Here is a 14,163-nt window from a genome sequence, read left to right as displayed (position 1 = left end):
AGCTTGAAACTGGAAATGTTGGCCCATCACCTTGAAGCAGAGGAACCGCTGGTGAGCCCGGCGAATTGGGATGTGGAGAAACGCCTCAGTGAGGTCTAACAATGAGAGAAACTCTCCTCTGCGTACCGCGGTCACCACAGTTCTCACTGTCTCCATGTGAAAATGGGGAACTCGCAAACATATGTTCACCTTCTGCAGATCCAAGATCTGGGGAACGAGAGGTTGAAGCTCCTCTCGCTTAAACAAGCGCACACTAGGATCATCGCCTTCCGAGGGTGGGAGGTCATCTTGGTCCGGGTCATCCTGTATCACATCACCCATACCCTGGGTAGTCCTGGATCCTGATCCGCCCCAGGGACTGAGGGATCCCTGACTGGGGCCGGCAACCTATCCACACCTTGAGCCCCTGCAGGGTGATGGCAATCCGTGAATATACGCTTTGGTGGAGGTTCCGCCAAAGGGTCCAGCTGCGCTGCTCTCTTCAGGATCTCCTATTTTCTAGCAGGAACATCTGATGCAGCAGAAGCACAAACTCAGGGCAAAACTCCCCTGAATCAACACCACCCCCCTTAGGAGGGTCTGGTGGCCCAGGGTCATCCCCAAACATGGGAATTTGGTCCACTGGAGAAAGAATGGGAGGGGCCTCCTCCTCCCTCAGCAGCCGCTACAAGCTACCCTCCCCCGCCGAGGGGGGACCACGGTCCGGAGTACCGGAGCCCTTGCCTGCTTGCTGCTCCCCCCTAGGAAGTTCCCTCCTGCCCTGAAGAACAGGCAGAACAAAGGGAACTAGCATTTATGGCCTGCCCTGATGCCCCACACGCGCGGCAGGTTCCCAACTTAGGCCGGGGTGCCATTGAGAAAAACGAGCAACGTGGTCGGCTATAAAAAAGAAAAAGATTCCAGTCAGAAAACCTTCACGCGACTGCAGGAGCTAAAAACTCCCTGCAGGCATGAAATTGCTGTGAGAAGAGCTGCCGGCGTGAAAATAAAAAGACCTCACACCAGGTTTGCATTTCTACCATCTGCTGGAGTCAGAGAAATACTGACTGCAGGTAGCACTCTCGTTATGTAGCAGTGCCCAAAGTTTAATTGTTCTCTGACTCCATCTGCTGGTAGGAATGCACAACCTACTGGTCTGGACTGATCTGGGTATGTTCAGGAACTCTGGATCTGTTCAGGCTTCTTTTTATCTGCCCTTTTCTGGTTTCTTGCAGGCCGAAGGCAACTCTGTGACCAGCTGTGGGGACGCGGGTGCTTTCCTCCCTGTTGCCTTCCTGCCCAGGTATGCCCTGTGCATAAGGAGCACAAAGTCCAAAGAAAAATCAAGGGAATCCCCAGAATCCTGCCCCCCCCCCCCCGGAGGGATTTCTCCCTTCAGAGGTTTCTTGAGTTCCTGTGAGAATCTCAACAGATGGGGATAAGGAAGGAGGGGAATCCCCCCCGCCCCCCACCTTCCCTGAAGCTTCTCTCTCTGCTGCCAAACTGGCTAACGTTCCCACGCTCACAGGGAACGGGTCCTACAGCTGCCCCTGACGCTTTCTGTAAACTTTGCGGTGTTGTCCCCCAAGCCAGCCCTGCCATAATTGCCCTCTCCTCCCGGAGATGTAGAGGCTGCACAAATGGTCACGCGGCACGCCACAAGCTCGACAGCACTTAGATCGGCCCTTTGGTGCCATTACTCACATGTACTGAGAGTTGCTGCTGTGGTCAGGCTGCCAGGATCCCCCCCACCTAAAGCCGCCTTGCTTGCCACGCTGAACCCAAGAGAAGCCTGCTATTAAGTTCACTTAGAGAATAGCCACTGCCATTAGCAATGGTAACATGGAATAGACTTAGTTTTTGGGTACTTGCCAGGTTCTTATGGCCTGGATTGGCCACTGTTGGAAACAGGATGCTGGGCTTGATGGACCCTTGGTCTGACCCAGTATGGCATTTTCTTATGTTCTTAAGCCGCTGGAGCCTAGATCTTCTGCACGCACAGCCCTCAGTTTGTCGCTTCTAAACGTTCCTTATTTATTTTTAAGGAACTTTACTGCCCCCGACAAATAAGAAAAGGAATATTTCCCTGAACGGTGGCAGAGCTGGCTGCAAGATCCACAGGGCTCAGCAGGGGAAGGAGGGAACTGGACCACCAGCTGACCTAACCCCTAGAATCTCTGGGTAATCTGCAGAGATGACTGCTGGATCCTCAGGCTCCAGGGGAGAAGGGAGGATCTGGACCAGCAGATATCCTAACTCCCACACTGTCTGAGTACCAACTTAAGTCAAGGGTCACCAACCCCCCCCCGTTTGCCTGCCTCAATGAGGAGGGATGGCCCCACCAGAACCTAACAACCTCCTGGAAGGATTCTCTTCTTCGTCCTTTTTTCCTTTTATTTACTCCAGACTGCAGGTTTTACACCTCTATCATCTGCTGGAGACAGAGAAATACTGAGGGACTGCAGGTGGCACACTGGGTTATGTACAGTGTCAGTGAAACTGTTTCCATCTGCTGGCAGGGATGCAAAACCCAGAAGTCTGGACTGATCTGGGTATGAACAGGATCAGAGCCTGATGTAAAGAGTATGGGAAAACTGAACTGAAATTCAGCACGCAGTTTTGTAAGCCACGCAATAAAAAGAAATTTAACTTCTGATGCAGTAAACAAATGGTAAGCAAATGCATCAGGAATAAAAAGCATGCTAACCCAATTTAAAATATGTACTCAGCCTTTTGCCTAAACTGAGTGCACATTTTAACACAGATGGGAAAAAGGAGTCTCTTGGATTCTTGATTTATATGCACTAAAAAACAAGCACTTTTGTGCACTTAAGTCTTTTATATGCTTTGTGCACAAAGCGTTTTCTGTGCATGAATCCAGACTATAGGAAAATTGATTCTTACCTAATTTTTGTTCTTGTAGTACCATGGATCAGTCCAGATACCTGGTTTATTCATCCGTGCCAGCAGATGGAGACAGAGAAAGTAAAACTGACACTGCTTCATATACCCTGATGCCACCTGCAGTTCCTCAGTATTGAACTGTACCCAAGCTAAATGCAACAAACCATGCACATAACCTAACAAGGCTTCCAAAAAGAACTGGTAAAAATTAAGCTTGATAGATAAAACTTCTGCTATCTGAACTATACAACAGCTGAGCAGATGACTCTCCACTTCCATAAATCGGGTGGGTTCTGGATTGATCCATAGTACTACAGGAACACAAATTAGCAGGTAAGAACCAATTTTCCTTTCCCTGCACGTACCCGGATCAGTCCAGACTACTGGAATGTCCAAAGCTCCCTAAATGAGGGTGGGACTTGGAGAGTTCCACTCGCAAGACACTTTCACCAAAGGACAGAGACTCTCGATCTCCCACATCTAGCTGATAATGCCTCACAAAAGTATGCAGCGACTTCCAAGTCGCCACTCCAGAAATTTCCTGTGGAGAAATCAACTCAGCTTCTGCCAAAGAGGTCGTCTGAGACCAGAACTGGCCTACCCTTAAGGATGTAAGCAGAGCCAATAGTCTCCTTAAGCCACCTTGCAATGGTAGTTTTGGAGGCCTGAGAACCTTTCTTCGGACCACTCCACAAAACGAAAAGATGATCAGACTTTCTAAAATCATTTGTGACTTTGAGATAGCACAGCAAAGCTCTACGGATGTCCAGTAGCCTAAGTTCTTGTGCATCAGCTTCAGAAGCACTCAAGTACAGAAAGGCCGGCAACGCCACTGTCTGATTAATATGGAAGGTGGATACTACCTTCGGGAGAAAAGATGGCACTGTCCGCAAAGACATGCCTACATTCGATATGCGAAGGAATGGATCTCGACACGACAAAGCCTGTAATTCCGAAATTCTCCTCGCAGAACAAATGGCTACCAAGAAAACGACTTTTACAGTCAAATCCTTAAAGGTCGCTCTGCGGATAGGTTCGAACAGAGCCCGAAAAAACCCTGAAGAACGAGATTAAGATTCCAGGGAGGACAAACTCTCCTCACGGGAGAATGCAAATTCTTGACTCCTGGAATAAATCTGCTCACGCCAGGATGAGAAGATAACTGGTACTCATCCACCTTCCCTCTCAGGCAAGCCAAAGCCCCCATCTGAATTCTAAGTGAGTTGAAAGAGAGGCCCTTGATTTACCCCTCCTGAAGGTAGGACAAGATGTTAGACCGCAAGGCCTGAACACCCTTAGCCACACACCATGACTCAAAGACTTTCCATACGATATGATAAGGAGGCGGACTTCCATCTCGCTTGGAGGAGGGTAGAGATCACCGCCTCCAGGTACCCCCTGTTCCTCAAACGTCTCCTCTCAAAAGCCAAGCCACTAGACAAAAGCAATCTGCCTGGTCGGAAAATATGGGGCCCTGCCGCAGAAGACGAGGGAGGCGATAATCACTTAGGTCCCTCGATCACCAGGTTGACCAGATCTGCGAACCGAGGCCGGCGAGGCCACTCTGGGTCCACCAGTAACACATCCACCGCAAGACCTTGCCTACTAGAGGCCACCGGGGGGTGGGGGGTGGAACATATAGGAGAATCCCTTGAGGCCAAGGCAACAGAGCATCTACACCCTCTGCCCCGTACTCCTTTCCTTTGCTGAAGAAATGAGGTGCCTTTGCATTGTGCCGAGTCGCCCTCAGATTGACATGAGGATGGCCCCATTTCTCGCAAATGAGCAGCATTGCTATGTCCGACAATTCCCATTCTCCCAGATCGAGAAGACTGCGACTGAGAAAATTGGCTTGAATATTTTCAACCCCTGCGATATGCAATGCTGCTATCTGAACCAGATGCTGCTCCGCCCATAGGATCAACTCCTGAGCCTCCTGTGCTACTGAATGACTCTTGGTGCTGCCCTGCCAATTGATGTAAGCTACGGCCGTTGCATTGTCTGACAGAACTCGTACCGAGTGTCCCTGAACCAAAGGCCGAAAGGCAAGTAACGCTAACCATACTGCCCTGGTCTCCAAGCGATTGATACACCAAGAAGCCTCCTCCGCTGACCAAGTGCCCTGGGCCACTTGTGTCTAGCATACCACTCCAACCAGAAAGACTCATCTGTAGTAAGGATGACCCAATCCGGAACCTCCAATGCTACTCCCCGCACCAGGATGGGTGTCTGAAGCCACCAAGACACTGTCCCTGGCATGAAGAGTGAGCTACAGGTTGTTGAAATTCCTCTGATAAAGGACTCCACTGTGCTAGGAGAGTTCTCTGACATGGTCACATATGAGCAAAGGCCCATGGTACCAGTTCCAGCGTGGAAATCATCGAACCGAGGACTTGCAAGAAGTCCCAAAGTCTGGGTACGTGCAACTTGGACAAGCGTCAACCCTGATTTTGTAATTTGTACACTCTCTCCTCCCTCAGGAAAACCTTGCCCTGTCATGTTGAAACGCACTCCCAAATATGCTAGTTGTTGGGACAGGATTAAGTGGCTCTTGGCTAAATTCACTACCCAGCCTAGGGATTGCAGAGTTTGAATCACTGTCTGTACAGTGTAGCAACAACTGTCCTCCAACTATGCCTGAATGAGACAATTGTCGAGATAAGGATGTACCAGGACTCCCTGGCACCGCGAAGTCGCCGCCACAACTTTGGTGAAGATGTGGGGTGCTGTGGCCAGCCCAAACGGAAGCGCCTGAAACTGAAAATGCTGCCCTAAGACCATGAACTCAGGTATCCAAAATGGAACGTGTAGGTACGCTTCCGTCAAGTCCAGAGACACCAGGAACTCCTGAGTGTGAACAGCTGCTATCACCAACCACAATGTTTCCAAGTGAAATTGTGGAATTTTCAATGCCGCATTCACACGCTTCATTTCCAGAATGGGGCGAAAAGTTTCCTCTTCCTTCGGAACGACGAAGAAAATGGAATATCGACCCGTTCGGATTTCGACCTGAGGCACTGGGACCACGGCCCCCAAGCGCGGTAGCTGCTCGGCAGTTTTGCAATTAACCTCGAGGGGAGACAAGAAACAGGTTGCGCATGGGATGAGCAAATTCTAACGCATAACTGTCTCTTATTACACTGAGGACCCACTGATCCTGGGTGACCTTAGCCCACTCCTGGTAAAAAAGAGTCAGCAGACCCTCTATAAAAAGCACGAAGGAGTGGGCCGGCCTCGCCTGATTCTGCAGATTTGGATCCAGAGAATCCTCTGCTGATGGGGGTTCTAAAGGGCCGACGTCCACCTCAAAAGGACTGCCCCCAGGTCTGACCGCGAGAAGAAAAATGTCTCTGCGCCGCTGGAGCTCCCCTCTCAGCTGAGTTCTCTTATTGTCCCAAAAACGCAGACACAATGGAAAGTTAAGTTTGCCCTTTGGCTTGTCCTCAGGCAATTTATGCACCTAATTGTTTCACCAGTTGTTCCAGGTCCTCCCCGAATAAGAGACTGCCTTTGAAAGGTAGAGAAGCCAGCTGGGACTTAGACTAAACAGCCGCTGACCAGGTACAGAGCCACAAGAGTCGCTATGCGGCTACTGCAGCTCCCCATAATACAGGAAGATGTCAGCATCAAATCATACAAGGCATCCGCTACATAAGCTTCTAACCACTCAGCATGAGTCCCTTGGAAACCAGTGGGCGACCTTCCCTCCTGAAGCTGCTGCACCCAGTGTTAGGAAGCTCTCTGCATGAAGCTGAAACAAATGGCAGCCTGGAGGCTCAAAGCTGAAACCTCAAAAATCCGTTTGAGATGGACCTTCAGCTTGTGGCCCTGAACATCCTTCAGCGCCGCGTTGGGGGGTGGGGGGAGAGCCATCTTCACTGCTGTTGCTATGCTTCTCCTTCCTCTTTTTTTTTTTTTTTTTTTTTTAAAGCTTGTCATCCAAATTAGATTACTGTAACTCGCTGTACCACGGTCTCCCCTACTCCTCCATAAAACCTCTACAGATCCTCCAAAACGCTACGGCACGGATAATTAGCAATGCCAGAAAAACCGACCACATAACCCCCATCCTCAAGGACCTGTACTGGCTTCCCATCCCATCACGGATCATTTTCAAAACACTCACTATCATGCATAAAGCTATCTACAAAGATAACTTCTCCTGGCTGTCTAAACCTATCCGTTTCACACAATCAACCCGCCCCACCAGAGCAAACTACACTTGTACTCTGCAAATCCCTCCCATCAAGAGGGCCCATTAACCTCCACCAGGGCTCGTGCCTTCTCTATTGCAGGCCCAACCCAATGGAATGCACTCCCCTTAAATCTACGTCTGGAGTCATGCCCAACCAAATTCAGAAAAATGCTAAAAACCTGGCTCTTCCACCAAGCCTTCCCGGACTAAATCTGCAATTACACATCACTCACCTTACTTCTATGTAAATAATCATCTCCCTTCTCCTTCCTAAGCCTTGAAAATAGTTCTCTCTCTCCCTCTTTTATACCCCTCCCCCTCTATCGTTCAGTTTTATTCCTCGGGCTCTCGGTTAGAGCCATTCTAATTCTTGTTTGATATTTGTCCACTCCCCCATCCCTGTTTGATGTACTTTCCACCTGCTGTTACACTGTAAACCGATATGATGTGTATTTTAATGTCGGTATAGAAAACTGTTAAATAAATAAATAAATAAAATAAAGCAGCCTCCCAGTAGTTTCCTGCTCCTAGCACTGAAGAGAGCTGTCCAGCTCAATTCAGCAAGTTAAGAAAAGGAGAGGAAAGGCAAGCAAAGTAAGCCAAAGAAACAGTCACTTGACCTCGTCAAGAGGAGGAATCTGGACCACCAGATGTGCACCCCATGGTACCCTGGACCAGGCGTACAAAAGGGTCACCAACTCCCAGCCTGTCCAACTCAACCAAACAGAGTAGGGATCCCTTACTAGGAAACCCAACCTCTGGGATTAAGGCTCAAAGGAAGAGAAAAAAAAGAAAAGAAAAAAAAAAAAGATACTGGGCACACTAAAGAAACTGCAGGTTTATGCATCAGCCACCATCTGCTGGAGACAGAGAAATACCGAGTAACTACAGGTGTATCAGGGTATATGAAGCAGTGTCAGTTTTTCTTTCTCTGTTTCCATCTGCTGGCACGAATGAATAATCCAGGAGTCTGGACTGATCCGGGTACGTACAGGGAAAGGTCCTGGCACCGAAACTCCAGCTTCTGCCATAGACTAACACTGGTGCTAGATACTTTACTCCACCTCTAAGATTTGTTTCTAGCGCTAAGAAAATTTAACCAGGGCACTTAACTGGAGAGAAAAAAAAATATGCATATGACTGTGGTTTTAACTGTGCACTCTACCAAGTGCATCTTATTACAGCAGCCCTTTAGGACTCTTCAGGTTGAATTGTACCAGTGCCCCCCCATGCCACCAATCATCCTGTCGTGCCAGCCCCTTTTACTAGGCCTACAATAGATTTTTCTGTTTCACCCACCGGCTCGCTGTTCCTCACCAGCTGCCTGGTGTAGGGCTGTTTCACTCGGGGGCGCTGCCATGGTGCAGTCTCCATCATTCCAGGATCTGCAGTGGAAGTCATCAGCGAGGTACAAAAGTCTGGTTGGGGGGTGGGGAGGCAGTGGGAATCAAGCAGAAAAATAAGCCAAAGGGGGGGGGGAATAAAAAGTTGTTAAACCCAGCTCCAATCCCTTGAGGGCAGCAGTCAGATCTGATTTTTCATAATAGCCACAATACACATACATTTGAGATATTTGCATACAAAAGGATCAAATGTGCATTAGAATATAGTTCTATTCACATATTACCCTGGGCAGGGCACAGCTAGCCTGTGAGCCCAGAGGATCATAGAGCCCATTTCATCAGGATGCCCCCCCCTCTGATATTCTGAGGCTATGGAACGAGCACATGAGACGTGCTGGAAAATGCTAGCAAGCCATGGAGCTGGGAAGTCAGTCACAGGCTGCAGCACTACAAGACCCAAGTCCCAATCCCACCACATCTAGCAAGTAAAAAACTTGTCATGCTTTCCTAGAGCTTTCATTCCCCTTGCCCCCTTCTCCCACTCCACCCCAAGTTATATTGTACCTCCTTGCTCCAGTAACTGGATGCAGCTGCACCTTAGGGACTATGGGACACGGACTAGATGGCAGGCACTATACTGAATTATTTTCACACACCTCCATCTGGCGAAGTGACGCGAGCTGTCGAGATGCCGACGGGGGACAGGCAGTCAACGGTCTGAGCAGGGTCTGGCCGGCAAGCCCATGGAGAGGGAATGAAGGTTTCCACACAGAGAGGAGCAGTCAGAGGTGAACAAGAGGTTGTGGAATTTGAGGACAAATAGACCTCTGGCTCGGAGATCTCTAGAACTCGGTCGGTTGGGAGGCTCTGAGGCCGTGCTGTCCAGGGGCTGGAGCCCTCAGAGGAGGATGTAGAAACCCCAACAGTCTCCGGAGAGCTGAAGGCTGGGAAAAAAGCATTTGCTAAACGTGTCTCATCAAGCCCTGCAGCGTCCCTAAATCTGTTGCACATCAACACCCCTTCAACCAAGGACCAAGCATCAGAGTCCTCCAGGTTTGCTTCTGAGTTAGAGGAGCGTAACACATTTCCCCGGGTGCTGCAAGGAGAGGCAGAGGGAGAGCTGGGCTTGGCCGTGTCCCTGCAGAGAGCCCGCACGGCGTGATGAGGGGCATCAGAGAAGCTGGGAGGCCTCTTTCCTGTCCTGCCTATGACAGGGCTTTGAGGGGTCCACGGCCTGGAATCAGAGGAGGGTCCCGTGTTCAAATGGGAAGGGGAATCCAGGCCAGAGTCTTCCACATTCTCAGGAGAGGAGGAAAAGGGGGAGGGACTGGAAGTCAGACCATATACACCACGGGCTGCAGAGATGAGGAAACAACACCATTACAAGATAGAATGGAGCAGGGGCAGCACTATCACCCCCATCCCTCCTCAATCCATGACCCTTCTCTGACACTGAGTAAGCGACCTCCCTGCAGCTCGGTCACCAGCTGTCTGGACCTTGCAGGCAGGTTTATGAAGTATTGAACTGCACAGCTGACTCAGACCAATCAGCATCATTAAGAATCCATTGCTAGAAGAGAAGTCTCTCCCATGAACTCCCTCAAAACCCCACCACACCCAATAGCCACTCTAACCCTTTCCACTTCCCCAACATACCCCTCTCCCTCTGACTTGAGGTCCAATGTGTGAAGAATGGTAAAAAATCTGGACCCCCCCTTATTTAGTCTCCTGCCTCTGAAACGTGGCCCTGTCCCCTTCTGACACTTCACCCACTTTCTCTGCACATCACCTGTTAAATCATCCCTCTGGAACACAGACTCGAGAGGGGGCCCAAACAGCACCTGGGAGGGCAGGCCCCCCACCCTGGACTGGGTCAAAGAGCTGTGGAGAGAATGCAGGGAGAGAGGTGAGAGGGCAGGAGGGTTGGATGTGTTCCATGTGCTGCACAAGTGTACAGACGCGTTACCTGTGCGTATCAGCAGTAGGCGGTGGTGCTGGTATCTTCCCACATTCTATGCCTGAAACAAAAAAAAAAAAAAAATTGGACCACAGCTGCTTTCTGCTGGCACCCAGCTGCCTATCCTATGACCTGTACTGCACACTGTACTAGTATAATCTCCAGTCGTACACTAGAAGAAATAAAAAGCTCTGGTCACCTACAGATACTTTCTGAGCTGGCAAATATCAGGTATTGCCACGGAGCTCATGGCTGACTAACCTATGAGCCAGTCTCTTATTTCCAGTGTAAACCGAGAGCCAGTGTTCTCAGCTAGCACAAGGTGCCGGCATTAGAGCCGCCTTGGTTTTACAGTCAGCTAAGATGGATAGACAGACACATTCCAACTTACCTGTCTGTGCATCTGGATCTACGTCCCCAGTTATGGATGGTAGAAGCTGTCCTAACAGCACCACAAAAAGCAAAACCACTTTAGAAGTGTATCAATCAATCAATAAATATATATATAAATACATACATATATATATATAAATACAATCACAGGCAGACAAGCACACAGGATAACTTCAAGAACTAAACCTGCCCCAGATGCTACATAAAAAAATCATAGTAACATAGTGGGAGCACAGAGGAGAAGATCACCTTGCTGGTGGCTGGAAAAAACATCTAAGTACTGCTTAGAGAAATTTTTAAAAACTTAAAATTATTGGGGAGAAGTAAACTATTGGGGTATATTATTAGATGTGTTATATAAAAGCCTTAATAAATAAAAATAAATAAATGTGTTTGTGTTTCATTTTAAATAGGTAGTCAGAAACTCAGGCAACAAATAGAAGTTTGTGTGTTTGTATTTCCCAACCCTCTCCCACCCACCCCTAGCTTACCCTTTAATTTATAGGCAGGTGTTACTTTCACATTTAAAAAGCTGATTTTTTTTTTTTTTTTTTTTTTTTAACTTAAACTCAGAAATTCCCCCCACCTTATCAAGAGTTTGATCATTCCCTTGTAGTTCACTACCAGATATATATAGTGAATACACTAATACATTTAGAGGACCCTAATTGTACGCAATCCTACACCCATAGCATCCTAAAACTTAACTAGGAACTGAACAAATCTAAGATGAAGGCAGCAGTCCAGCAGCAAGAAGGGGGCTTCCCAGTCTTTTGCATCGAGTGTCACATGTATGATTTTTTCCCCGCCGGTGAGAAGTTGTATGTGGCATCCAATGCAAAGAGCTCCTGTCTCTCAGAGAACGAATCCGATCTCAGGAGGCTAGAGTGGCAGATCCGGAGGAGCTGAGGCAGACAGAGAGGTATATAGATGAGACCTTCAGGGACATAGTAGCCAAGCCCCCAACTCCAGTCTGGCATCCCTGGTGCTGCCTTGGAGGAGGAAGGTCTCATGATCAGAGAGCATCAACCTGGTGCAGCAGGAAATGATCTTGTAGTAAGGACCTGCTCTCCAGGTGATGCATCGTCTTCTTGCACCAAAGACTGTCTCCCAGGGCTTCTGCTAAGGAGGGAAAGGTTAGGTCATCCTTCATAGCTGGTGATTCAATTATTAGGAATGTAGATAGCTGGGTGGCTGGTGGGCGTGAGGATCGCCTGGTAACATGCCTACCTGGTGCGAAAGTGGCAGACCTCACATGTCACCTAAATAGGATTTTAGACAGTGCTGGGGAGGAGCCAGCTGTCATGGTACATATAGGCACCAACGACATAGGAAAATGTGGGAGGGAGGTTCTGGAAGCCAAAGTTAGGCTCTTAGGTAGAAAGCTTAAATCCAGAACCTCCAGGGTAGTATTCTCTGAAATGCTCCCTGTTCCACGTGCAGGTACCCAGAGGCAGGCAGAGCTCAGGAGTCTCAATGCATGGATGAGACGATGGGGCAGGGAAGAGGGATTCAGTTTTGTAAGGAACTAGGGAACCTTTTGGGGAAGGGGGAGTCTTTTCCGAAGAGATGGGCTCCACCTTAACCAAAGGTGGAACCCGGCTGCTGGTGCTAACTTTTAAAGGAAAATTGGTTCTTATCTGCTACTTTTCATGCTTGTAGTAACACTGATCAGTCCAGACTCCTGGGTTTATATTCACTGATTCATAATCCCTAGTGCCACATGCAGTTCCTCAATATTGATCTGTATCCAAGAACAAAAACTTGCAAAACTTGTAAAACCTTGAAAAAAGTCTTCCAACAAGTCCATATTCCATAACCTTAAAAATGTGTACCAAAAAGATTGCAGCTGAGCAGACTACTCTCCCCACCTCCAAAGATCAGGCGGGTTCTGGACTGATCTATGGTACTTAAGGAACAAATATTAGCAGGTAAGAACCAATTTTCCTTTCCCTGTACGTACCTGGATCAGTCCAGACTTCTGGGATAAACCAAAGCTCCCTACTTAGGGTGGGACCTGAAGAATAGCACTAGTAAGACACTCGCCAAAAGACCGAGACTCCGTATCCCCTTCATCTAGATTGCAAAAGTATGCAGAGACTTCCAAGTCGCCGCCCTACAAATTTCCTGTGGTGAAACTAACTGGGCCTCTGCCCTCGAGGCCGCCTGAGAACTTTTAGAGTGAGCCCTCAAATCTTCAGGTATCTGACGGCCTTTGAGAATGTATGCTGACCCAATAGCCTCCTTAAGCCACCTCGCAATGGTAGCTTTGAAAGCCTGGGTACCTCTCTTCACACCACTCCATAAAATGAACAGATTATCAGATCTCCTAAAATCATTTGTTCCTCAGCAAAGTCCTATGGACGTCCAACAGCCTAAGCTCTCGCACATGAGGCGCAGCAGCAACCAATTCCGGGAAAGCCGGAAGCTCCACTGTTTGATTAACATGAAAAGCTGATACCACCTTGGAAAGAAATGAGGGAATTGTCCGCAAGTACACTCCCAAGTCTGAGATCTGAAGGAATGGATTGCAGCAAAATAAAGGCTGCAATCCAGATTCTCCTCGTAGAACAAATAGCTACCAGGAAAACAATCTTCAAGGTCAAATCCTTAAGAGACACTCTGCAGAGGTTAAAAAGGTGGCTCACACAAATCTGAGAACGAGATTAAGATTCCAGGATGGACAAACTATCCTAACTGGAGGGCGCAAATTCTTACCCCCCCCCCTCCGAAGAAATCGAACCACATCTGGATGAGAGGACAACGTGTGACCCTCAACTCTACCACAGACAAGCCAGGGCCACTATCTGTACTCTGAGGGAGTTGAAAGCTAGGCCTTTGATCAAACCTTCTTGAAGGAAAGATAAAACCTGAGACACTGAAGACCGTAAGGCCTATATCCAGTTAGTTAGTTATTTATTTATTATTTTTGTTATACCGAGTTTCATGACAGATATCACATCAACCCGGTTTACAATTAACAATGTGTGTAAAGCATAGCGTAACGTATATTCCCAATAAACTGTGAAACTTTAAACACAAGGCCTCAAAGATCTTCCAGACTTGGATATAAGCCGACAAAGTAGACATCCATTTAGCTCGCAGGAGAGTAGTTATGATCGTTTCTGGGTACCCTCTTTGTCTCAAATGCCGCCTTTCAAAAGCCAGTCCACTAGACAAAAGCGATCTGCCTGGTCTGAAAATATGTGGCCCTGCCGAAGACGATGAGGAAGATGACTGAAGCGTAATGGTCCGTCCACTGCCACATTGACCAGATCCACGAACCATGGCAGATGAGGCCACTCCAGGGCTACCAACACCACTTCTCCTGGGTGTTTCTCTATCCGACGCAACACTTTGCCTATCAGAGGCCAAGGGGGAAATATGTAAAG

At 48.4% G+C, this 14,163-nt stretch overlaps 1 protein-coding gene across 7 annotated transcripts in view; it reads right to left on the bottom strand.

The window, feature by feature from the left end:
- FCHO1 (FCH domain only 1) overlaps positions 1–14,163 on the bottom strand; it is a 160,094-nt gene that overhangs the window by 33,822 nt on the left and 112,109 nt on the right. For all 7 annotated transcript variants that reach the window (XM_029613705.1, XM_029613710.1, XM_029613707.1 and 4 more), the window contains 5 exons: positions 10,770–10,820; positions 10,388–10,439; positions 10,211–10,302; positions 9,078–9,776; positions 8,378–8,496 (listed from right to left, as the gene is read on the bottom strand). In XM_029613705.1, coding sequence (XP_029469565.1) covers positions 8,378–8,496; positions 9,078–9,776; positions 10,211–10,302; positions 10,388–10,439; positions 10,770–10,820 — 1,013 coding nt within the window. The remainder of the gene's footprint in view (positions 1–8,377; positions 8,497–9,077; positions 9,777–10,210; positions 10,303–10,387; positions 10,440–10,769; positions 10,821–14,163) is intronic.

This window comes from Rhinatrema bivittatum, chromosome 8, assembly GCF_901001135.1.
Source record: "Rhinatrema bivittatum chromosome 8, aRhiBiv1.1, whole genome shotgun sequence".
NCBI lineage: Eukaryota > Metazoa > Chordata > Amphibia > Gymnophiona > Rhinatrematidae > Rhinatrema > Rhinatrema bivittatum.
This window is presented reverse-complemented; position numbering and strand designations above follow the sequence as displayed.